Source organism: Rhopalosiphum padi, chromosome 1 (assembly GCF_020882245.1).
Source record: "Rhopalosiphum padi isolate XX-2018 chromosome 1, ASM2088224v1, whole genome shotgun sequence".
Taxonomy (NCBI): domain Eukaryota; kingdom Metazoa; phylum Arthropoda; class Insecta; order Hemiptera; family Aphididae; genus Rhopalosiphum; species Rhopalosiphum padi.
The window spans coordinates 24,985,889-25,011,781 of record NC_083597.1 but is presented as its reverse complement, the minus strand read 5'-3'; the positions used below and the strand labels follow the sequence as shown (position 1 = coordinate 25,011,781).

General features: G+C 28.0%; 2 protein-coding genes across 4 annotated transcripts; one reads left to right on the top strand and one right to left on the bottom strand.

Annotated features, from left to right (window-relative positions):
* The first annotated feature begins 257 nt into the window (after positions 1-257).
* Positions 258-16,301, top strand: LOC132932407 (proton channel OtopLc-like). Of its 3 annotated transcripts, none has more exons than XM_060998770.1 (10): positions 258-385; positions 451-670; positions 1,039-1,402; positions 6,550-6,730; positions 6,882-7,249; positions 7,886-8,040; positions 10,829-11,078; positions 11,310-11,466; positions 13,333-13,996; positions 15,973-16,301. In XM_060998770.1, exons 3-10 carry the CDS (start codon positions 1,102-1,104, stop codon positions 16,180-16,182), a joined length of 2,286 nt encoding a protein of 761 aa, XP_060854753.1. In that variant the 5' UTR covers positions 258-385; positions 451-670; positions 1,039-1,101; the 3' UTR covers positions 16,183-16,301. The 3 variants fall into 3 exon arrangements, with proteins under 3 accessions (XP_060854753.1, XP_060854752.1, XP_060854754.1); XM_060998769.1 differs by having other exon boundaries at positions 259-385; positions 1,039-1,420; XM_060998771.1 differs by lacking the exon at positions 1,039-1,402 and having other exon boundaries at positions 259-385.
* Positions 16,302-16,715: 414 nt separating this feature from the next.
* LOC132931951 (zinc finger MYM-type protein 3) lies at positions 16,716-23,910 on the bottom strand. The gene is made up of 19 exons (XM_060998073.1): positions 23,233-23,910; positions 22,897-23,159; positions 22,402-22,512; positions 22,139-22,337; positions 21,853-22,055; positions 21,657-21,768; positions 21,390-21,547; positions 20,562-20,683; positions 20,347-20,492; positions 20,051-20,121; positions 19,851-19,962; positions 19,604-19,782; positions 18,890-19,019; positions 18,597-18,830; positions 17,938-18,528; positions 17,758-17,879; positions 17,550-17,697; positions 17,374-17,476; positions 16,716-17,291 (listed from the first exon to the last, which is right to left on the bottom strand). Exons 1-19 carry the CDS (start codon positions 23,693-23,695, stop codon positions 17,117-17,119), a joined length of 3,642 nt encoding a protein of 1,213 aa, XP_060854056.1. The 5' UTR covers positions 23,696-23,910; the 3' UTR covers positions 16,716-17,116.
* Between the last annotated feature and the right edge of the window lie 1,983 nt (positions 23,911-25,893).

Sequence of the window (25,893 nt, the reverse complement as noted above, 5' to 3'; positions counted from 1 at the left end):
TCGACAGGTTCGTATATTATATTATTTATATCAAGTATAGTATAAAATATACGTTGGAAAGCCGTCGGCGGCGACGACGTACAACAGGTCAATAAAAACAAACATAAAATACATTATCAACGTAAAAATGATGCCGAAAATGAACCACAATAATATTATGATATTATATCGAAGCCGCAGCGTTTAATTAGGAGACGGATCCCGAACCGATGACCGGTTTATCCGGCACGGGAAAGAGGGACATCATCTTGATCCATGTGCTTGTGCCCCCCATCCGGTCGCGTGCGACGATCGCCGCAGTGAATGACGCGGCACCGTCCGGAAGACACACAAATTAGCGTACGCGGCAAAAGACACCGCAAAACAAAAAAACGCAATAATAATAGTAATATAAATAATATAATATTGTCTCAAATTCTCAATAATATAAATAATATATTATATTTACAGACGTTAATGTAGTGACAGTCGGCCACGGTCCACTAGTCATCTAAATATTGTAATATTAAAATATAACTGTCCGCGACCCGTCAATTAAGTGCAGCGCCAGACGAGACGTGCGTGTATCGGAGCTGATTGATTCGATATCGACGTACGGCGGCGGCGGTGGCGGGACACCACTCGAACTATTACACATTTAATAATATTGTTGTTATTAATATTGTACACAGTAAGTATTTTATATTTTAATACTATACAATTATCGTGCACGCGACATAATATACTAATTCTGAAAAACGACTATCGTCCGGTCTGCAGTCCAAGTAGATAATATAATATCGTTCACGATATACGTATAATATAATATAATATTTTTATAATTGCATCGACCGTCTTGCTATTATGAGTACGTCTCTACGGTAATATACGTATTACGCGTGCTGCAGCGTACCTATATAATTTAGCGTATATTAATAATATTGTATATTATACTTTCGCGTCGTAGAGGTTTTACCTCCCCCCACCACCGGCCAGCGGGTCGTGCGGTAGCGAGCGCGAATCTGCACCGTCGTCCGTCGTATATTGTACACATCATAGTTGTAGCCGGTCCGCGATGCCGCACGTGTACGGTCCGGAAAGCAGTGAAGACACACAGCCGCAATGACTACGGTACGCGCCGCGGGGACCGCCAACAACGTGCCGACGACTTCGGGCGCCGGGACGACACCGCCGCAGCCGCCGACGCCGACGCCGGTGGCTGCGGCTGCGGCTATCGCCTCCGAGGGGATCGTCGTCGTCCACGAACGGCCGACTACCGCGACGGTCGACATCGGCGGTGACCGCAGGAGCAGGAGCGCCGGTTCGCGGGACGCCGTGGGACGCGAGAATTGGAGATTGGCGCAGCACGGCGTCAATAGCTCTGCTTCCGACGGTTGTCGAGCCACCGCTGCTGCCGCTAAAGGTGATAGCGATTGGACGAGTGAGTAGTTATAATATGCGCGTACATGAGTTCGCCGCAGAGGCGCGCGTATTCACAAACAAGTTTTAATTGAACATAAGAGTGTAAATGTGTAGTTATAAATGTTATAAGCCCTCGTAAAACACCAAACAATGAATTAATGTTTGTACTTATTACCTCGATTGTAAGTGTACAACTGCAGATCAGTGATCACACAACATCCAAGTAATATCATCGAATAGATTAAAAAATACTATTGAAAATAATAGATTCTGGAACTATTTGATGTAGATCACAGTTTTTAATTTTCTATGACACGCCTACTTAATATGCGGGTACAGCTAAAATTTAAAACATCAGTATCTTTCAATATTCAGTGTTCGCAATTCATTTGACTTCGAATGATCATCTAAAATACTCTTTGATAGTTTGATATGTTATAGCCGTTATAACTTCCTCACACACAGACCTGTACCTCTTATACTATATTACAAAATTTAAAAATGTTCATACAAGATACAAACACTTATAATCCTATAGGCTATAACTGCCATTTCTTCTATCACTCTCTCTGCTGGCTTCTTCCCCATTAAAACGCCTTCATGATCAGTGAGTTCGAAGTTAATTCCAAGTACTCTCGTAAGTATTCGCGTTGTGTATACCAACCTGTCCAATCTACATTCGTTTTTCCTACTATGTAACGAGCGTTGACGATCGCATTTGTTTCTGACTACAACTTACCTACCGACAACAATATTACTCTGTTTCGTGAGCAGTGAGTACGTTGTAAAACGAATATGAATACCCATTAGTATATCGCTGTACGCACGTCTATCGTAATGTAATCGTACTTTTTTATACACATATAACGCTATTATGTTGTGATAGTTGTACAATATTGTACTATACAAGACATTTCTCTATATGATAAAAATATACGAACATTTAAACTTTTAATTCCTTATCACTAAGAGTATATTATTATATACTTGTACATTATACAGACTGGACACCTACCTACTCGTTTTCATAACGGATTAACGCTTTTTGACATTTTTTTTTAACCATAACATAACATAATAATACGCAATTCTTACGTCCTTTTAAATATTAACATGTTAATATGTACAATCTAAAGCAAACAATTTTGATAAAAATGTTGCTGAATATTTAAATTTTATTATTAGGGCAGGATAGTATAGAATATTAGGATTTCGAATTTTTTAATGATAAACATGATATACGAATTCTTTAGGTTATTTTAGGGTAATTTTTTCAGGTTTTTAGTGTCATTAAAAACCTCTGTTTTCCGCCAGTTATAAATCGTAGAAATTTAAAATTTGAGAACGTAAAGATTTAATAATATTATATTTCTTAGTAACTATAATGTGATTTAAATTTCAACCAATTAATTTAGAAATGATATATTGTTATCAAAACTATCCAAGCTTACTATAATATTATAATAACACTGTATTCAATAAATAAGTAAATACAATAATAATATTTTACACAATAATATGTATCTAATATTATTGATTATATAAATATTAGTATTTATTATCAATGCTAATATATTTATTATTATTTTTTTATATATATATATAACTAAATGTTGGTAATTTATTACTTTTAAAATAATTATAGATTTAAATTAAGTGATGATTAATCTAATAAAAAAAAAAAAAATTATTTCATAAAAATATAAATTGTTTTTTTGAAAGACTATTATTTTGTTGGTATTTATCATTATATGTTTGTCTTGGTCATTTTTTTAATAATTTAAATAATATCTTTATAATATTATTATACTTGTGTAATAACTTGAAAAAAATCGTGCGTAATGATTTAAATATAGTTGTAGGTATATTATTATTATTTAACTATATAATATGTACCTATATATACACATTATACGAGTACTTACTAAAAAATAAAATATTATTAAATCTTATTTAAGTAATGCTTCCCAAATTTTAAAATTCTATAATTTATAACTGGCGAAAAAAGGAATGACATTTTTTTTAATTTGGCGGAATCCGGCGACACTCCCCTTGTTATTATACATTTTGTAGGAATAGTTACGTGACGTAGGTACCACTCGCCGTTTCTTTTATCCAAAATGTTTACGTTTTTAAATGTATCTAAAAAATAACTCTTGATTCAGTATTCGATACTAAATGCTTACAAAAAACTAGATATATATTTATATATATATTTTTTTATAGATATTAATTTGTATAGATTATAGATACTATATTATACTATTATTTTAACTATTTTACTAATACGAACAATGTTTACTTATTACATACTATTTTTACATCCTAAAAGACAAAAATAATACCACTTAGGATAATTGATTATCAACATCAATCAATTCCGTTGTTGTTCCAATTTTACTTTTTAGTAATTTTATATACACTTCGACTAAGTATAATATTTAAATTTACTAAAATACGAAATTGCTAATCCACTGACTGCAATTTAATAAGCTTTTAATAAAGTTTCTCTCCCAAATAACAATGATACATTTTATTAATTGTTATTTGTATCTAAAAATACTGATGCCATTGTATGTCGAAGTTGGCAAATCGATAACTATCTATATACTGCTAAAGAATTTAGATTGTAAATAATAGTTTTAACTAAATTTGTTTAATTTAAAAATGTATTCGAATGAATTTTTGAATATTTAAAAATTATTTGCTATTGATAATATTAACATATTTGTAGTGACTAGATAATCTACATAGTGTATACCTATTGTTAAAATACAACGAAAAACTATATAGACCAATAGACCAGCAGCGTAGTAAAATTATTTATTTTATTTTGTTGTATAAGAAAATAATAATACAAATTATGTGCAGACTCATATGAATTACTTACTAGACATTATGACATTATGTTATCAATACAAATTAGTATTAACATTAACCGCTATAATAAATAATCACCATAACTAAGTATATAATACTTTTCCAGACTTCTATAAATGTAATGCGAGAAAGTAGATATTTAGGAACCGGAACGAGAAGTGAACATATTATAGTCGCTTCAGCATGATGACTATTGTATTTCCTGAAAGAGTGTGTTATTAAAGTGAAGTGTGAAGTATATGTCCAAGTTGATAAATATGATCTAATAAAAATAGAGTATAAGTACATTGATCAAACTTTAACGTTTTTTGTAGTGCATTTTACTAAAAATGTTATAATAAAATTACACTATGTAATATGTATAGACATTTTACCAATTATAAAGACGTTAACGTATGGAATGATGTGTGCTGCAAACACATACCTAGGTACCTAGTTGTATTCCGTTAAAAAAAATTTAAACCATTGACCATCAAAATAATTATTTAAGTACCTACTTGTACATTTTATTGACATATATAGTATATACCATATACGACAAAATATAATATATTTATATACACCATACACGTAATAATGTATATACGACTCTTATAACTATGGTCTAGTTAATGTTTGTGGTATGGTGTGCCGTATGTAGACAAAGATTGTTTCGTTGGTACGACTTACATTTCGTCGCATAGTCTACATATTACAATTATTACATTTACAAACTACGTGGATCGAGGAGCATAACTAGGTGGATTTATATATCTCAGATTAATGTCATCACCTAGTTCATAGTATACATATATTATACAAACACATAGGTATAAACATGCTGCATGGTGTAACACAACATTATAATCTAGTAGGTACCTATTTAGGTATGGCCCGCAACGACCGGAAACACTGCACAGCCGCACAGGGCACACGCATGCATATAATTATGCATGTACGTTGGTTTTGAAAGGGAAAATTCAGTATTGAACTGACACCGTAATATTTTTATTTCTTTTTACAGTCTTTTATATATCTAATAAGCGACATAAACAATTATTTAGCGTTTAAACTTCGTTACTTTTTAAATACGTACCTATTGTATTGTAGTTAAATCCACGTTAAATCTTTGCGTGATTATATTTAGCTTAAATACAAAAAAAATATACAAGGTGATTCACTAATCATGTAGTTTTTACCCCCATTATTTCATTTAATAATAATCCATTTTTTTCAAATTCAGATTTTTGGAATTTTTGAATATACTTAAACTTTAAAGACCATATTCTCAAACGATTGACATTTTTTGTGTGTTGTGGTGATATAAACTTCTGTTTTTTAAACGAGGATCCCCTTTTTTACTGTAAATTATTTAGTGAATATTTTTTTGATGTACCTAATTCAAAATGTATTCATGGATCTATTATCCTTTACACAAAGTTAAATAACTCGAAAACATTGAATTTTAAATTACCTAATAATTTTTGCTCATATTTTAATGATTCTATATATTCAATCAACCAAATTTATAATATCCTTCATTGAAATCAGTGCGGAGTAAAAACGTGTGTCCTATGTGCAATAATATTGTCCAGTATTCCATTATAATTTATATACTTATTATATTATGTTAAAATAATGTACTTACCACATGCCTGTATCTCTTAAATACGTCTTACAACATTATCAATTATGTATAAATTACACGTGTAATACACCAACGTATTTTAAACCTAATATATTCGTATATTCTTATACGTTAAATTGATTTAAATTCGATCAACTATTATAGAAATTACTAATATCCCAAAAATACACGTAATATCGACGTTAATTAAATGCACTTTTTCCACTGAAAATATACGAATATACATTATACACCAACGTATAAACCAACTATCATTGAACAAACACGTAATTAATTTTATATTTCTTCATATTTAACATTTTACAATTCGTACTAAACATTTTAAAAGTCGCTTAAAAAATTAAATTACTAGAAAAAATGTGAATTATGAAATTTAAAATTCAATAACATTTTAAATAGTATTATATCAACATATAGGTACTTGATACGCGATGAAATATTCTTTCATAGTTTCATGGAAGAAGTAGTTTGCAAACTACAATAATAATTTTCAAATCTATTTGAAAACTGTATAATAAACATATCGTTTATGTAAATTATATTTTTGCTTGAGTTATTCTTTTTATAAATATAATAATTTATTCTAGGTTTTTTATTTAATAGAATACATTTTTTAACTTCTAAAATGATTTAATTTTTAGTGCATAGTATATGCGAATTAACGGAACAAGATAGTCTTGATGATCATTTTTCACATATAAATCGAAAACTAGTCCAAAGATCTTCCAAAATGGGTCGATCCAATGGACTCAAAAGTGGTCGGACTCTAATGAACCTGTTGACCAGTAGAGGGACGGACATGCTGCAACATACGGAGCCTTTGTAAGCACTTTTATGCTATTCAATTAAATTTTTTGTTGACAAATAATATGAATAGGTACATGATCATTAATCACATCTATCATATATTAGTCTATCACTATACATAGGCATTACATATTATTAATTATTATAATTCTGATTTTTATTACAGCCACCACTTTTGGGTGACGCTCAGCTCTCTTTACGGCATGGTTTTGGTTATCCTCATGTTCGCCATCTGCTTAATAGAAGTAATGGATAATCCTGTTAAGTTATTATCAATACAGGGAATTTACCTTATGTACCTATACTTGGGAAGCATAGCCGTTATTATATGTATTTATGTATGGGTATTAATCGATTCCTGTGTCAGCTTAACTTCGGACGAAACTGAAATCGTCACGTCCGGATCATCATCACCTGGTGTCTTTACATTGAACCGGTTCAACTCGTTGAAACAATTTAGTTCGTTGAAACGTGCGCATATTTCACGTTCAAAGACTTCGGACACCAGCTTCTATTTAAGAGTAGGAGCTTTAGGTAAGCTTAAAATGAGTAGTTACTGACTATACTTATATTATACATATAGATAAACCAATTTATACTTTTTCATTTTTGTGCCATAAAAGTTAAAATCCATTCTTTATATTTTAAGCTCTATTACACACACATTTTAACAAAACGTATTTCTTTAAATTCTAATATGTTTTAGGTTTAATTAGTGTAAAAACCATAAACAACATTTATCTACATAATTTAGATAATTTATCTACTTATAGGTATTTGAGGTCTCAAATATACCTATACTTTTGTAAAGTATTAATAAATAATTTAAAATTAATATTTAAAATATATAGATATATATAGAAACCTACTACAAAAAATTATTTAAAATACCTACCTACTAATTATTATCTCCAAATAATTTTATTTAATAAAATTTAAATATGTACTTAAATATTTCACATAAATCCTTTACAAAGCTAATTGATGTTAGTTTAAAAAAAAAAATATACTCGGTACCTATGTACTTAAATATTTTTCTGGAAAGCATTTTGTTTGTGAATTTATCTTAAGTTGCACGTTCCTAAAATATAAAATAATACTAATATAATGTTATGTTTTATTTTTATTATTAATGAATAATAATATCCGATGACTTGTTAATTGTTTCAGTGTTCGGTTTAGGAACGCTCGTATTCAATGGTTTAGAAATGGCCATGTATTCCATGATGGATATTAGCTGTTTAAACGATGTCATATTCGTACATCCAATACTACACGGACTGTTTACATTTTTACAAATGCATTTTCTTTTCATAAATTCTCAGGTAAAATTTTATGATTTACCCAATTAATTAATTTTAATGATTTTTATAAATAACTGCTCACTGCAGTTACATTCACAATTACGTTACTGTTTAACTATATATGATAATTATTAATTAATGAACGATGAAGACGCTTGGGCACTATCACAGTCGTGTGCAAGGATAGCGAGGTTGGTAAATTAGGTGGTACCCGTTTCCACCAAAAGCGGACCTTACCCTTTTCCACCAAATGAGATCCTCCTAACTTAACAACGTTTTTACAAAAACAATTTGTATACTACGCTTATATTAAAACATTTAAAACCTTTAATACAGTACTTAATAAGTTTATTTAACATAATAATGCTGGATTAAAAAAGGATATATTGTGGTATAGATACTTTGATATTTTAGCTATTATGTTTATAGTACTCATATATATATTATATATACCTATATTGTTTATTGTTCGTATATTAAACCGTTGTCGTACTTATTACCTTTTATGTTGATAAACCAAGATAGTATATAACGATTAACAAGACAATATTTTATAAAAAAAGTGAAAAAGTTGCACAGTTTAAATTGTGCATTACAACTGTGTGTGTTAAATTAAAATGTGTTATACCTTTTAATATAAGCGTAGTATACAATTTTTTTGGTAAAAACGTGGTCAATATCTTATTTGCTGTAAATGGATATTGGTGGAAACGGGTAAAAGTCCACTTTTGGTGGAAACATGTTACGTCCCATTGGGTCCCAAATGACTTTATCAAGGTTAATTATTGGGTCCCTCCCGGAAAAAAGTAGTAAATATAAATATAATACGTCAAATTTTATAATTATGTTATTAATATTGTATAAATGGTATAAATTAAAATATATGTGGTTTTTATTATACTATGTTCTCGGTAAAAACTTAAATGACATAAATTTAATATCATATTAATAGTTTATTTTGTCATTTGTTCCCTTAAGAATTGTTCTTTATCGAGCGTAATTTTCTTTTTTTGTTTGTTTCGTCATTTTATATGCATCTCTGACTATAATTCTAATAGTTCGTCAACAAAATTAAAAATATTAGGACGAGGGCTGTAAAAGTGTCGGTTTAATACTGCAGCCTGATATGATTCACAACTATTTATTGTACGCACTGTAGTAGCTGCCAATTCAGACCAAATATTTGGGGAAAATGTAGATGGATAGGTATTATATTGGGAGTTCATAATTTGTACTAAAATAAAGATATGTAATTTGCATCACTGCGGGTAGTCGAAATAGTGTTTGTAATTTGCACCAAAATGAATAATAATCTATTAGTAATGGGTACTATCGAATAATAATTTTTATAATAATAAGATTTTTTATTTCTAGCATAAAAATACATACTAAATTATATTTTTGGCTAAAATAATATAATAATTATAATATTATATTATATGTTTGTCGTATATTATTATTATTATTATTATATAAGGTATAGATTTTAAGTCAATACTGACGTAGAACAGTATAAATAACCACTCAGTATTTATAAACGGAATGTCCAATGTATTCGCATTATTTTTTTTATCTAATAGCTTATTTGTAATTTTTAGTGAAAGTTTACGTTGACGGGCCGCGACCGCAAGATATAAAAGCGCTGTTTATTTTTAATTTTATAATTACAAAATATTTAATAGTAAAATAACATTTTAATCATACAAAATTCAGTAGTCAATGGGGCTATACCTTGGATACTATAATACATATATTGATAATATTCTTTAAAAATATTGACCGGTGATAAAAAACTTTGGAAAATTCTTTTATTTGTTATAAGTACTGCATCTACCACAATTAGCATCAGCGCACGCCCATATGAACACTAAATACGAATCTTATAAGTTATAGTACGGTTTATATTATAAAATGTAATATAATAACACATGTAACTTAATAACGAGAAATTGTATTGAGATGCATAAAGATATAAAATGTATTACATAAGTGAATTATATTTGGCCAGTTCAATAGTATAAAAAAGTTAGGTACCTATATAGAATTATGGAGTTTTGTGGATTCCATATTATTTGGATGAATGTATAGAAGCGTGGAGGCCAATGATTAAGGTATAGTTGTATAGGTATGACTTCACTTTTGTTCCACAAATAAATGAAGAGAAAGAAGTAAAAAAAGTCTAATATTATACTATAGTTAGGTATATACAGTACAACAATAATAAAATAGATTTGAATTGAAATGTTAAATTGTTCTTTAATATATTATTGAAGATTTTAGAACGTGACATTATAATATATTAATTTGGTAAGTAGCAAGTGCGATTTATAAATCCGTTGATGTTCATAATATTTATAATGAAAAAAATATATTCTAAGCATGGTCCATGACGAAGCCGTGCGTTGTACCAACGTCGTGTACAGGAATCACGCACCACTTGCTAAAAAGATTAAAGAATCATCATACACGGTTTATGAAAAATAAATTGTCTTTAAAATCTAATTTATCGTGAGAGATTTTCTTCAAAATCTTTATGGCATAAATATTTTAACGTACTAAACTATATTCAACATCGTTGCTATATTAACTGTTTTTCTACATTCTACATAATTTTCATTATGGACTAGGTTATAAATAGTTATATAATATATAATATGTTGAAATTGATTTGATGTTTGTGATTATGAAACAAATTTCTAGAAAATCAATAGCACGATAGAAAAAATTGAAATAAAAAAAAATACAGAACAATAAAAACATGAACTACGTCTGAAAAGAAATACTTATAAATTCATTTGCGTGCCTTTAGGTGTTGGTTGAAAGGTTTGGTTTGGCTGCCAGATTCGGATTCATGCATTTAGCTGCTACAAACATAGCTTTATGGGTGCGGTTGGTAATCTGGGAAAGTGGCATCGAATGGATTTACTTCATCCATCTAGCACAGACGTCGAACATAGGCATGTCGGCATCAACATATGAATCCAGTATTCCTACACCCTTACAACTACGCGGATTTCCTAGTTTTATTACCTCGAGACACACGCGAGACCTAAAACCAGGTAGCTATAACTATATACTAAAACTATTGTAGCTTTATAACAAATATAAAAACAATTATAAATAATAAATATTAACAATGTATGGCAATAAATTATAACATTTCTGTAAAAAAAGACGAACAAATAAGAGAAATTCAACCTATTAGTTTTTAAATCTAGCTACCTACCTACATACAATTTAATATTTATAGTAGTTATATATTTTAATGTACTGCTATTTTACATTTGTAGAATATAACGGAACGTTCAGAAATTCCATCTATCAACCTGTATCCGAGAACCACGTGACACAAGTAGTAACACTTCACCATTGTTTAAACACTAATTCACTTGGTCAACTTTTAACATCTTCTATGCCATATCTGTATCCGTTCATCGTGCAATTTAGGTAAGTCAAATGTACTAATATATACTTAATATGTTCTGATGACAATGATAATATGTATAAGATAAATACCATTACATATTATACACAATATGTCATTATATTCATCACAAAGTAGTTGTATTTTATCTTTTTCATAAATAATTGACAAGTTATTAAGCCTATTACCTCATAAGTGGTTATATTATAGTAATTTATATCAGTAAGTTATGAATGCACGAAATTATAAAAATTAGCTACAGCTTTGTACAAATAAAAAATGTCTTTAATATATATTATATATGTATATGTTACGCCGAATTTATGAAATTGCCGATTTCATGAAATCAGCAACGTTGTCACCGAATACGTGAAATCGGCAAGACCCTTCTTAAAAAATTATAAAACATAATTTAATTTAAATAAATGTATAAAACGCCAGAAATATAATAAAATCAAATTGTAATAATAAATATTATATGTATATAAAAAATAGTTTAAAAATTAAAAAAAAGTTAAAAAAGTTAAGTTAACAAATCTTGTTAAGTTATTGAATGTTAAATGTAATATTATTAGTTTATATTCATAAAAAATAATATTCTTTATTGATTAAAAAATTCCAAATAAATAGAAAATACTAATTTCCATAAATAATATCCTATTTTAACCAAAAAATATTGATACCAGTTACCACCTAACAAACGTTGCTAATTGGCTGCTAAATGATGGTTCAAGAAAAATTTGAAAATATGATTTCAATGATATTGATTGGTGGGGCTGTGGAAATGTGTCTCCAGCCCCACCCTAAGTTTTTTATTTTTTCCATGATTTAGGACATGTACGTGCAATAAAAAGACCTCAATGACCAAGATAAAATGCTTGTACGTATCATAGCATCTATCATCATAGGTAATAAAGATTACGGCGTGGTAATGCCGATCAGCACGCGTGCAATTATTGTTTATTTATAATCCACTATTTGTAATTAAGTCATAATAATATGTTACCGAATTCATGCAATCGGCAGAAAAAAGTCTGCCTAATTCACGAAATCGGCAATCAAAATTTGCCGATTACGTGAATTTGGTAGCCAAATTTCCGATTTCACTATTTGGCGACAACGTTGCTGATTTCACGAAATCGGCAATTTCATGAATTCGGCGTAACATATATATAACTTAAAAAATCAGTAAAACGTTGATCAGAATCAGAAATTCCTTAAAAAAATCCGCACAACATTGGCACGTTTTAATCTAAATTTTGCGTAAACAGCATACAATGTTAACATAATTAACTAGTTCATAAGTAGGTACATTTCAATTTTCATTGTCTGCCTATCTAGTATCTACCAATAGCTATCTTAAAATGATGAACTTTGCCATTTTTGTGTACGAATTTTTAATACGTTGAACCTAGTTTAAAACTCGAATTACACTCAAACTTTCGTACTACACGTTCAGCATGCCTCCTTTTCCTACTTCTTTTACACTCACTGAAAGACTCTTATTTACCAATACATGAAGAAAACCATTTAGTGTAAGACACCTGACACTCGCATTATAACAGAAAATACTCAAGTTTTTGAAGATATCTATTTACACAGATTATTTTTTAGTATCTTATTTATACTTTTTTTACTTTTCTGAATGACAAACATATATTTTTAATTAAATATTTCGATATTTAATATTATTTTGAGTATTTTGATCTATAAAAATATAAAGCTTTGGAATAGGCAATTAAAAATTCATATGTCACTAAAAATGTAAACAATTTAATAAACGATAACAATAAAAATAGAAAACATTAATAGATTTTGAAATAGTGAATGCCTTATGTGTTATGTTAAATGGATCACTCAGTAAAGAAAAAAAATGTGTTATATTACAGTTTAATTGCCGCCGGAGTGACATATGTGATGGGCCAGAACGTGGGTACTTGTCAGATGAAACCATTGAAACGTAACATGCAAAAACCACCGCCGTCATCGTCGTTGTCGTCGTCGGCACCCAAAGACCAGCAAAAAGACTCGGCCGCCCAACTGGGACGGTTGTACGTGTCTCAAGGCGTGAGCTTTTCGGGCGCCAACAAGGGCCTGTTCCTCGGTCTACTGACGTTGGTCATGGTGATCGTGGTGGTCATCATATTTCTGGTGGTCAAGGACGACGAAGACTTTGCGTCCGACACCTTGTTCTGGATGACGTCCACCACACTGGCCACCATACTGTCCACCGGTACGTTATTGGGCTGCGTAGGCCTCTACCAGGTCCGAAAGCTGTGCCACAACGGCAACCAGCTGACGGCTTTGGATACGATACTGGCCACCGTGTCAGGCGCCGGCGTCGTCCTGTACGCGCTGTTCAGCACTATGGTGGGCGCGGTCGGCGTGGCCACGTCACAACCTGGCACCCCGGAACAGAAGGTGGACGCCATGCTGACCGCCGTCAACGTGCTGCAATTGGTCCAAGTGGCTGTCCAGAGCTCACTGACCGCCGAGGCTTACAGGAGAAGTTCGTGGTCGAGACATCAACTGTTCACCAAACCCGGTCGTCAGGTATACAATAACCCTACACTTTATTATAAAACTTATTAATTAGGTCCAATATCAGTGGCACCATTTGTAGTGGCAGCGTATATACAGTGAACTTTGTTGTCACTATTCTGCATTGTATTATTGGCTTGCCCTAAAATGTACTTGGCACCGATGGCCTATGCATAAAAATTAAACAAATTTATTATAAAAATCATAATATGTGTAGGTAATTTGTATAACACATAATGTGTGGAGATAATATAAATTTAAAATTAATAGTTGTAGGTATATATGTATATTATTATTATAGATGACAAAAGCTATTTTTAACTTCCAACTTTCCAATTTTTTAATTCATTAAAATATTATGTATATTTTAATCTTTTAACTCCACACGGCCATACATGTATATAGTGTGTATAAATATGTATAGGTACATAAAATAAAAGTATTTTAGTATTTACTTCGATCGTCGCAAAAGAAAATTTGCAAGGCGTTGAAAAAAAATTGACTTGTTAAATATTGGTAGCCATATTAAAAAAAAAAAAAAACAATAATAAAAAAAAAATCAAATTTGCACCACTAAACAATATAATACTTATTATAATCGCATCTAATACTCATACTATATAATACATAGTTATTAATTTATGTCTACAAATTATATCTGTTTTCGCGTATAGATACACTATAACATAATTTATCATACTTATTTTTTTTAAATTTAATTAATAAAAATAAAAATTAGTTCACAACATAATAAGATACTTGAAAATATAACGAAAAATTATTAATTTATTCGATTTTTATCAAATTTGTAATCTTTAATTGTTTCATAAAATCATAATGTACATATAGATCGATATAATTAGATAGTTAGAAGCAAACTTTAAAAACATATACACAAATGTTTAGAACACAAAGATTATAAAATTAATACGAACTACGAAGTAAGACAATACTAGTAACATACTATAATATACTATTTAAAATCATTCCTATTGTTTTTTTTTTTTTTTTTTAATCACATATTGGACTGCTACTTTTAATATTTATTATTATTATGTAATTAGACACTTAGACGACATGGCTACAACAGTACAAGTACAGTCAATTTGTACACATTTGTCGAAAAACAACTAATAAACGCACAAATTTACGATAGTAAAATTTAAATAGTTTCCGCCGTTTCCGGGTAAACTACAAATCATAATTATAATAAATTTAGGTATTACAGTAAAAAAAAAATACTAAATAGTAAATATAGTTGACAATACATACTTATCTATTATCTAATACTATAGGGTGTATTGTACTTAACCTATGTATTTCTTTATTTTTATTATACAACAGCTGAATAATATATAATTTTGATAGTCTTAATCAGTTGCTACTTCAATATTGTGTTTTTCAATCAACTGTTTAGGTCCCAAAGAAATAAGAATTGTCATCATAATTATCGATGAAATCAGTTTTTTTCAATAGGTATTTCTTGTTAAACGTCAAGTTATACACGCAAACTTCAGTTAATAATTAATACTTGTTACTCGTCAGTCTTCTTATTGTATATTTTGTACACTTGTTTCACAACATTTATGACATTTTATGATATAGTATTTTAATTTTAATACATTGTAGATTTAAGTGGTTTAATAAATTATAATAATTATAATTTATTTTTTAAGCGCTTTAGGTAATTAAAAAAGTCCTGTATTAGCTATTTCCCTCAAATAATTAATATTAAACAATATTTAAAATGTTTAAACCATATTATTAGCAGGTCATTGGTAGGCAATTTAAAATTTAAATTCTTAATTTTTCGTTAGTGAAATTTTATTCGCCGCTGCGCAGAGGTGAATGAACATTTTGACGTTCCCTGGCCACCGCAATATACGTTTTTCTCATTTATGAGTTGTACAACATTGCAGTAAATACGTATTGTCGTATATAACCATCAAGATTATTAATGTCATTTTTTTTTTTTTTTGTACACGCAGATAATCACATACTTGCTGTGCAGCAATATCGCTCTGTGGATGTTCGACTCGTTTATTACGCAGAGTTGGATTAGTCAAGAACGACAATTGCGTTTCATGGGTTTGCTATCCTGGGGACTACTGTCCAGGATATCGCTGCCACTAGTAGTTTTCTACAGGTTCCATTCGGGAGTACTTTTGTTACAAATCTGGCAAAAATCTTATAGATGAACACATGACCGAATGAAATTTTATGCTTGTAATTTTTTTTTTTACGATGTGCAATATTAGATATTATTTTACTATTATTATTTATTTTTGTTGGAAATAAACCAACACAATTTTTATAATTTGTTGAAAACACATGATTTTCTTCCTTTTTTTTTGAAGTAGAATCAATTAATTTATACAAACTATTTAAAATAAATAGTCTAATGGTAGGCACCTACCCACCAGCTACAACAGTACAACAATAGTTAAATCCCAATCTAAAAATCAATTGTATAATTTTATAACTTTTTTAACTCAAAGAAATGGTCATAAACTCTTTTAGACAGAGATCTCAATAACAATCAAAATAATGCATTAATGCCTATTTAATATTTGATGCAATAATATGTCTAATGTTATTTTTACACAAAATAGTTTTAAACTTTCAAGTTTAAATATCAACATTTATAACACAAACCACATTTACAAAAACAGATTTTTTTCTAAAATAAATTATTATTTTAGTATAATATTATTAAAAAATAAAAATTAAATAAATATTTTTCTTCAATCTCACTTTTTATTTAAATAAAACAAACTAATTTAAAATTGTATTGTATGCGTTAGAAATAAGTTTTGAAAACTATTGTATAGATTAGAAAAGTAGGTACTACATTAGTTGTTGGATAATTTAGATATTTTGGTACAATTGACATTATTATGTGTCTGTTGCATAAGAAGAAAAACAAAATAAAACTTTACTTACAAAATGTCAGTTACATTACATAGGTAATGCTTTTAAAATAAAATTTGTCTTTGATATAACTAAATTATCAATATTTAACAATTATAAATTATCTATACAAATAGACTCAAAAAAGTTCAATATGACATTTAAAAAAGTCTTATAAAACATAAAACATTTCATCAACAATAATTTATAAACTTAACTCAACTATGAAGATAACAAAGCTACGTTGATTTCTTTTACCATTTTAACTCGATTGAGCATTTTTTCAAGCGAATCTTTATTTAATGCACAAGTTGAATACCACACAGGACTATCGGGTACACAAGATCTTTCAGGAGTCAGGTAAAATAAATCATTTCTTGTTTTAACACTTTCTGGGCTATAATAATAAAAAAAAAAAATTATGTATATAAATATTTATAAAAATACCCAAATTCAAAATGTTTTTTTTAAATAATTACCATTTAGATAAGTAGAATTCATAAAGCTTTACAGGACATCTTAATGGATTTTCTTCATTCTCGTGCTGCTCGTATACCTTTTTCTTTCGTGAATTTGGGGAGTCTATAAAATAATACAAAAAAATATAAAATATTTTAATTTATGCCATTAATATTAAACAATATTTATAACATACCAATGGATGCTTGTGGAGGATAAAAACGCAATAATACGTTTCTGTAGGTTCCTGGACCTTTAACACCAGATGTTGATGGCTGGTTAGGATTTCTTTTCCAGTGCTTCATAATATGCGAAAATGATAGTTGCATATGTTCTTCAACACTCTAAATCAAATATAAGGTTTTAAACAACAATGAAAACTGTTTAATTCTCACTATACTTACTGTCAAATTAAAATGTTTAGTATTAAAAAATATCAGTGTACATAGCAATACGTAAGGAGAATGAGCCCCGAGCTGTTTACTTTCCCAAAGATACTCTTCTTCAACACGTGTAACAATATACTCTATAATCAAACAATTATTTTAATACATAAGCTATGTTCAATAAAATAATTGTATTACTTGTATCATTATAGAGTTCAGTGAATCTTTTAGCTATTTCATTTAAAGTATCAGTAAATTTTTCAAACGACATATCAGTAAATATATTATCAATTCGTCCATTTTCGAATAAATATTGTTGAACGCCTAAACACAAATAATAAATTGTGTCTGGTGCATATTCACTTCCATTTGGCTTGCGTACCTCTTTCACAAACAAGCATAGACAATAATTTAGTTCATAAGCTGTTAACTGTAAGAGGTCTAACTTAAATATATTTGTTTTTTTCACGCCACACACATAACTAGATAATGTTTTTTCGAATTCTATACTTTTGGTACATGCCCACTGTCGCCAGGCATTAACTCCTAATGTATACTTGAGACACATATTTGCATCAGGTTTTACTACAGACATCGGAATGGTATAAAGAGGATTTTGTACTACTTGTTGTATTAATCCTGATTGGACACATTGTGCCTGAGGATATTCATTTTTACGAGAGCGTTTTGAATTTGAGTTACGCTGAGACTGTGAACGAGGAGCACGTTTTCTCGGAGGTCGACATAGCATATCTTGAGGGGAAGATATCATATTTTCTTGAGTTATATCTTTAAAAAATATAAATATTTTACTTTAAAATAATATATTTTAAGTAGTTTTTAGTTTTGAAACTTACTCTCCATTGGATCTGGTGTTTGAGGCATAATTGTAGAAGATACTAAGTTTGCTTCGACATCATCAATAATCTGATTTGTTTGTTCATTTGATGTCATGGTAGATATCTCATCAGCCCCTTCAAGGCTTTCTGTATCTGCTCCTGCCATATTCAAGGCCATTGCAAGAACATCATCTCCAAAAGAATTGGTATTACGAGCACTCGATGAAACAACTTTAGTGTCATCATTGTATTCTAAATAAATATTATTTGCACTAGAAAATAAAATTTCCAAAGAAAAATAATTTTGTTACCATTATTTGATACGTCATTTTCACTATCTGAAGATGAAACATTTTCATGTTTTAAATCGTTAGCTACCATTCCGGCCATTAACAACAGTTCTGCTTCAAATGGATCAGCTGGTGTTTCTTCTCTAATTTTCTTTAAAATAAACATTAAAACTAATTAATTTAAGCCAAAACTTAAATTGGGTTTTGAAAAGAGGATTATAACCAAGTTGGTATACTTTGATTTTTATTTATTAATAAAGTAACAGTGACTAAAATTTAAAAAAAAAAAACGAAAACTTAAAAGTTGATTATAAAAAAACTTCAGCACTAATCTTGTGTTGTTAGCTTAAATGTTAAAGAAAATTGACTTATGAAATTATCACTAATTTTTAAAGTGTCTTATATATTTTAATTTTTAAGTGAGTTATCAGCTTTTTTTTTCTTTTATCTAAATTATTTTAAAAATTATAGAGAAGTATTAGCTTTTTTGCACCAAAATTTCAAACTATATTCTATTTCCTGTTATAAACTACCTTCAAAATTTAAAATTTAAACATATTTTCTACTGTAAAATTTCTTCACATACAGAAAAAAATGCATTATTGAATAGGTAACCAATAAATTCACTGTAATACTCAAAATCTAAAACCAAGTTTCTATCAGGTCGGTTATAAACCAATTTCCAAAAACAGGTTTTTAGCCTTAATTTGAACAAGATAAATTATTTTAAATTACCTTTATATCCTTAAAAATTGCTTTAGTAGTATTTTTAGTCGTAGGTATAAAAATTGGAATTGGTAAAGGTATTGGGAATGGCACTGGTACTGGATATGGCATTACATACATATGCATAGGCATTGGAATGTAAACTGGCACTGGAACTGGTATTATCACTCCTTTACTACCTGTTTGGTCTAAAAAAAATATCATATATATCTATAAATCAACTATTTTATATACATTTCAAAACATTAAATCCTACCTGTTTGTATTTCTTTGTCAACTTTTGATACCTCATTTTTGTAACTTATTTTTCTACTAACTTTATGTTTAACTTTAGAAGTTTTTTGTTGAGAATTATGTACTTCATCGCTCTAAAATACCACAATATATGTATGTATATTTATTTTATATGAATAATTACTTAAAGAAGTATAAATAAACTTAATAATTTGCTTTTACATCAGAAACATTATTATCCTCTTTACGTGTAGATTGCCGAGTAGATATTCGTGAGGCTGAAGATTTTTTTCCTATTAAATACAATATAATATTAAAAAAGAACTAAAAACTTTAATAATTAATTATTTCAATTACGTACATACAAAATACAACAGAAAAATCTGACAAATTTAAAATACTACTATGTAATAAATTTTGTTCTAATTAATATTATATATTTCTTGAAAAATAATAAAACCATAAATCTAAATTAAAAATAATTTTTTCTGTTATACCATGTACACTATAATACTAACCATTTTTAGATTTAGATTTAGATTTTTGCTTTTTGCCAGATTGAAATAAATTTAGACAGTTTTGACTGCAGAAGTTGTATGTGGTTCCAGTATGAATTGTTTTATAACGTGCTTGAGACTGTAAGCCACACTTATCACAAATAACTCTACAATAAAATTATCACAAAAAGATAAATTAATTATATACTAATAATAGTTAATTCACTTGATAATACTTTTTTGATTTTGATGCTGGGGATTCTTGTTGTTGATGTATACAGTTTAATGAGCATATATATGTTGGACTATTAGAAGAAACATTTTTGGTTGAAATCATATCGATGTTAAACTTTTTAACCTAGAAGAACATATTTATGTAAATGTTTTATTATAGATAATATATTATGTTAGGTAATTCATCAATCAAAATGGACTCCATTTTTTAAATTTAACTATAATTTGAATAAATTCTAATTTTTAAAATGTTAATACATTTAGAATTTATTTTCAAATTAAATACCATTTAAGGAATGTTTTAAGCAACTTTTAAATTTACTTTTGGTCAAATGAGAATTACCCTTTTTTACTGAAAATTATTATTTATTTTTTTAATATTTATGTATATAGATTAGAATTTAAATGAATAATTTCTGATTTATTAAGCTTTATATAGTAAGGATGAAATTCTATAATAAATTAATAATAACAATAATAATAATAATCATAATAATGTAGAAGAAAAAGTGTTATCAGTATAAATATGAACTATGAAGTTTTGTGTTCAACAATTTTAAATAAAAATTATACAATTTTAATATATAATTTGATTTAATGTATATTTATTGATGGTTCAATTGGGTTTAAATAATATGTTGCATCAAATTATTTAATCATACAAACGTTGAGTTTCTCAAAAATTAAATCAAAAAATACAAAAATTGATTGAGAAAGTTTAGTGGCCAGTTATTTAAATGAATCATTCGGTAAATATTGATCAAAATATTTATTGTATCAAAGAAAAGTTTAACTTCAGAAAATAGTTTATGCAATTAAAATATACTTACTTTGCACAGTGAACAAGACACAGTTCTTTTTTTTGATACAATAAATTTATTTAAACATTCATTTGAACAAAACTTAAATAAACTATTTGTATTACTTAATATTTGAAACTCATTTGTTTGTGAACAATTTAATTTACAGAAGCACACATTGCATTTATCTGTAAAAAAATATTTGTATTAAATTATGTAAAATATATTAATGTATAAAAATTATAAAAATTAATATGATATAAGAGCTAGATTGCACATGTTATAATGTGAACTTACCAATGACTTTTGATTTTTCATTTGTGCCATAATCCACAGCAGAACTATCTGATTCAGTATGCTTTCTCCTTGATTCATAATCTTTAGTTTGACAAAATGATGAACAGAAATCCTATAAAATATTTATTAAATATTATAGAATACTATCAAAATAACACATTTATTATTTTATTATATTATTCATTTTAATTATTACTTCAAAATCACAATCAATTAAATCTTTTTGACAAAAACTGCATAAATTTAACCCATTTTCATAACTTCCAGCGCAAGTAGTACCACAAAACTGTAAAATTTTACCAGAAATATATCGACAATATCTTCCTAAATCAACATCTGATGTTATAAATTTTTGACAGTTCATACAATTTGAGTCAAAAACTGTATTTTGATAGTAACCTAAATAATATAACATAATTTATAGTAAAATATTTAACTCCAAATGAACAAATCTCAATAAGGTATAAATAAACATTACTTACCTAAGCAATCTACTGAACAAAAATGTTTTGTTTGCCAATAGTAACTCTTGTCTTCATTTCCTAAAATCACTGATTGACAATGTTGGCATTTTTTTTCAAAATTGCACTGACTATTTTTCTTACGATAATTTTCAACACAATCTTCTTGACACAAATATATAGACTTATGGTCATTGACAGTAAATTTACATAAACGAAACTGTAAATTTAATCATTTTAATCTAATGTTTGACAAAAAATAATTTTAAATAAATATTCAATACCCTATTACATTGACAGCACACTTTTTTTAATGGGGAAGATAACCCTTCAACTGCATCTATAATTTTTTCTTCAATAATATCAATAGGTTTGATTATTTCCTTAGCTATTTCCTATAATTGAAAGTGTTTTTATTTAAATTTTATACTTGCTTTTACATTAATTTAATTTCAGAGGACATCATACCCGCATTTGGTGTCTTCATCTTACAAACATAAAACATAACAAATTTGTGTTTAACAAAATCAATTTTATGCTGTTAACTTTAATATTAGAGTCATATATCTATTATCAAACTTAAAAGTAATAAAAAATAATATTATCTAGGGTATATCATAAAGTTTTATTGGTATTTTTATTTTAAAGTGAGTTACAAGCATTTAAAATTTTAATATTTTACATAATTATAACTCACTGAACACAAACTTGTAATGTTTTACATTTGTAAAACGGAGACAACGCACAAGGGTATGACTCTTAAGTCTACATATATTTACTCTGATTTGATTTTCTGCTTTTTTTGCAGCTTGGCGTTGTGGTCTAGAATTTGTTTTCAAAAGTGTTTCACCTAAGTCATTTTGTGCTTGTTGTTCATGAGGAATTTCAGTATTTAATACCACATTATTTTGATTTAGACGTTCTTCACTCATTAAACTTTCTTCATTTATAATACTATCTTCTTTGATTTTAATTATTTCTTCACCTTTACTTTTATTTGAATCATTAATTTTAGTAGAATTTAAAATATCAACCGGTGAGTCTATAAAAATTTGTTAGTTAAAATTATTTAAATACCTAATTAATTTGATAATAATTTATAAATAGTAACTTACCTGAAATATTTTTGTCAACTATTTGATCAGCTTGGTCAATATTAATTTCAATTCCACTAATTGATTCCATAATTTTGTTTTCAATGTTAAGGACAGACATAGCAGGCTCATCATTATTCAAGCATTCAATTACACCTGTATTAATTTGATCAAGTTTGTCTTGACTCTCAATATCCAATAGTTTTTCATTGGCATGTATTTCTTCGACATTTTTTTCTAAATGTTTATTACTTAAATCATGTTCTGTGTTCGTTATCAAACTGTTAATTTCTTCATTACTACTAATAGGTTCATTGATGTCTTGGGTGATAATTGCACAGTTGTCAGAAGTTTCATCCACGTGTTCCTGGTCAGTTTTATTGGTATGAATTAGTTCAAGCGACTCGACAAATGGAATCATTAATTCGTTGTTTTCCGATGTCTTCGCCGATGAAGCGGCTTCGGCATTTAATTCATCAGCCATGGCACCTTTACCTATAGCTTTGTACACCGTAACAGATAAATTTATTAGGAAAACTCCATTTATTGATTGTAAGACAATATACTAAGTCTAAATATTTAGCGTTTTACGTTATAAACTTAGAATAGAGGATTTTATTAAATGTTAAAAACGCAAATTTCTTATCTTCATGTCTTTATGAAGATAGCTCCTTCTAAGACCGTGGCTCCGTCGTAGTCCCGTAGATAGTGTAGATAATATGTGTATCGTATATTATCTGTGATAGTTGCCTCGTATACCACTGATAAGGAATTGGTTAATACCACTTATATTAAGTTGCATTTACTAGAATTGTTAGGGGCAATTTAGCCATTAAAAATGTAAAATACCTATTATACATAAAATATACTAAATAATTAGAGGTAGAATTTTTATATTTATTTCTAGTGTGCGCAGTTATACGGGAGTAAGATAAATTTATGACTCGTTAGAGTACACATTTATGAATCACACACACTATAATGTTTATTTACTTACAAGTTACAACACATTGACATGACCCTTATGTGCTGCAATATAAAATGCCTAGTTTTTACTCCTTAGAATGGATTACGCTTCAGCCCCCTCGTAAATTCTGTTATTATATTTACAGTGGAGCGTCGATTATCCCCGCACGTTAATTATCCGCACTACAAAATTGTTGTGTACAAATTTATTTTTAGTTTAATTTAATTTAGTTTTATCATTTGTTATGTTCCTTTTATCGTGTATATATTATAAAATGCGAGATTTTATTAACTACTATGACTCACTCCTCACTCCAATTCCAATGTAGATGTATGTATATTATGTTTGTACATAATCTTAAATTTAGTTGGTTCGTAAACGCGATGAGTTTGCACACTGTTTGCACGTATGAATCAAAATGGGTTCCAAAAGATAATATACATTACATATATTTTTAGTATATTTTTTATGTTATGTATGAATATTATATTTAGTATTATATCTAGTAAATTAGTTTGTAACTTTATTTTAAAATTTCCAATGGTTGTTTTGTTATCCGCACAAATCATTCGAACCCTCTTCGGTCACAATTAATGCGGATAATCGAAGCTTTGTTGTACTTAATTTTATTTTTATTCCAAACTGTACCTATATTCGCTTTTTATTTGTATTTACCTACACAATTTCCGATTCGCGTTTATACAATAAATAAATAAATATAGGATTCAATGACTTCATAAAAAAAATTGTATTTTACATAAAAATAATATTTTAGTAGTTAGAGGACATTTAATACATTAAACATAATTTGTTAATAAAAAACAATAATTTTATATTTGTAAATATTACATATCATTTTTATGCATTAATTAATTGTTATTGTAAACCAAATTAATTAAATAAATTTAAATTGAATAATTTTTATATATATATTTTTTTTTTACAGGATATTAAACGAATATTTTGCATTTTTTAAGACGTAAAACATCATATTATATCTGGTATTATTAAAGAATATCAAGAGAATGATATGTTATATTATGAGCAATATATTATATTGCCTATATTAAACGTAATATATTTAAAGGATTTTAAGAGAATATAAATCCTACTTTTAATTAATATATAATCATTAAAAACCATGATTTATTGTAATTGGTGTTGTTGAGACTTTAGGGCTTGAGAATGGAGGTTTAAATCACCGATTAAATTATAATATATTATTTTAATATTTTATTCATTCTATGATTGAAGTATTATATTATATATTATTATAGTTATTACTTTATTAGTAATAAAATTAAAGAATTCATTAATTATTTTATGAAAATATCAAGAAAACGTTTTATAATTATTTCCAATGGAAAATGTCGAGAGAAATGAGTTCTCTTCTTGGTATAAATTCACTTTAGTTGTCACGCGTATTTATTTTATTTTGAATCGTATTATGTATTTCAAACGATGTTACCACGATGGAAATAATTTAATTTATTTTATAATGGTACCTGATACCTACAAAAATAAATACGTGGAAATCATTAGTTTTAAAATTGTAGCCTTATCAAGCAGTTTTTATAAATCGTCATTATATAGACATATAAAACATATTGTTTTATATGTCTGTGGTTATAACTCCTCAATCTGATATACCAAATACCAATATAAATTATATTAAATAAATTAACAAATGATATAACTCATCTTAAATATATAAC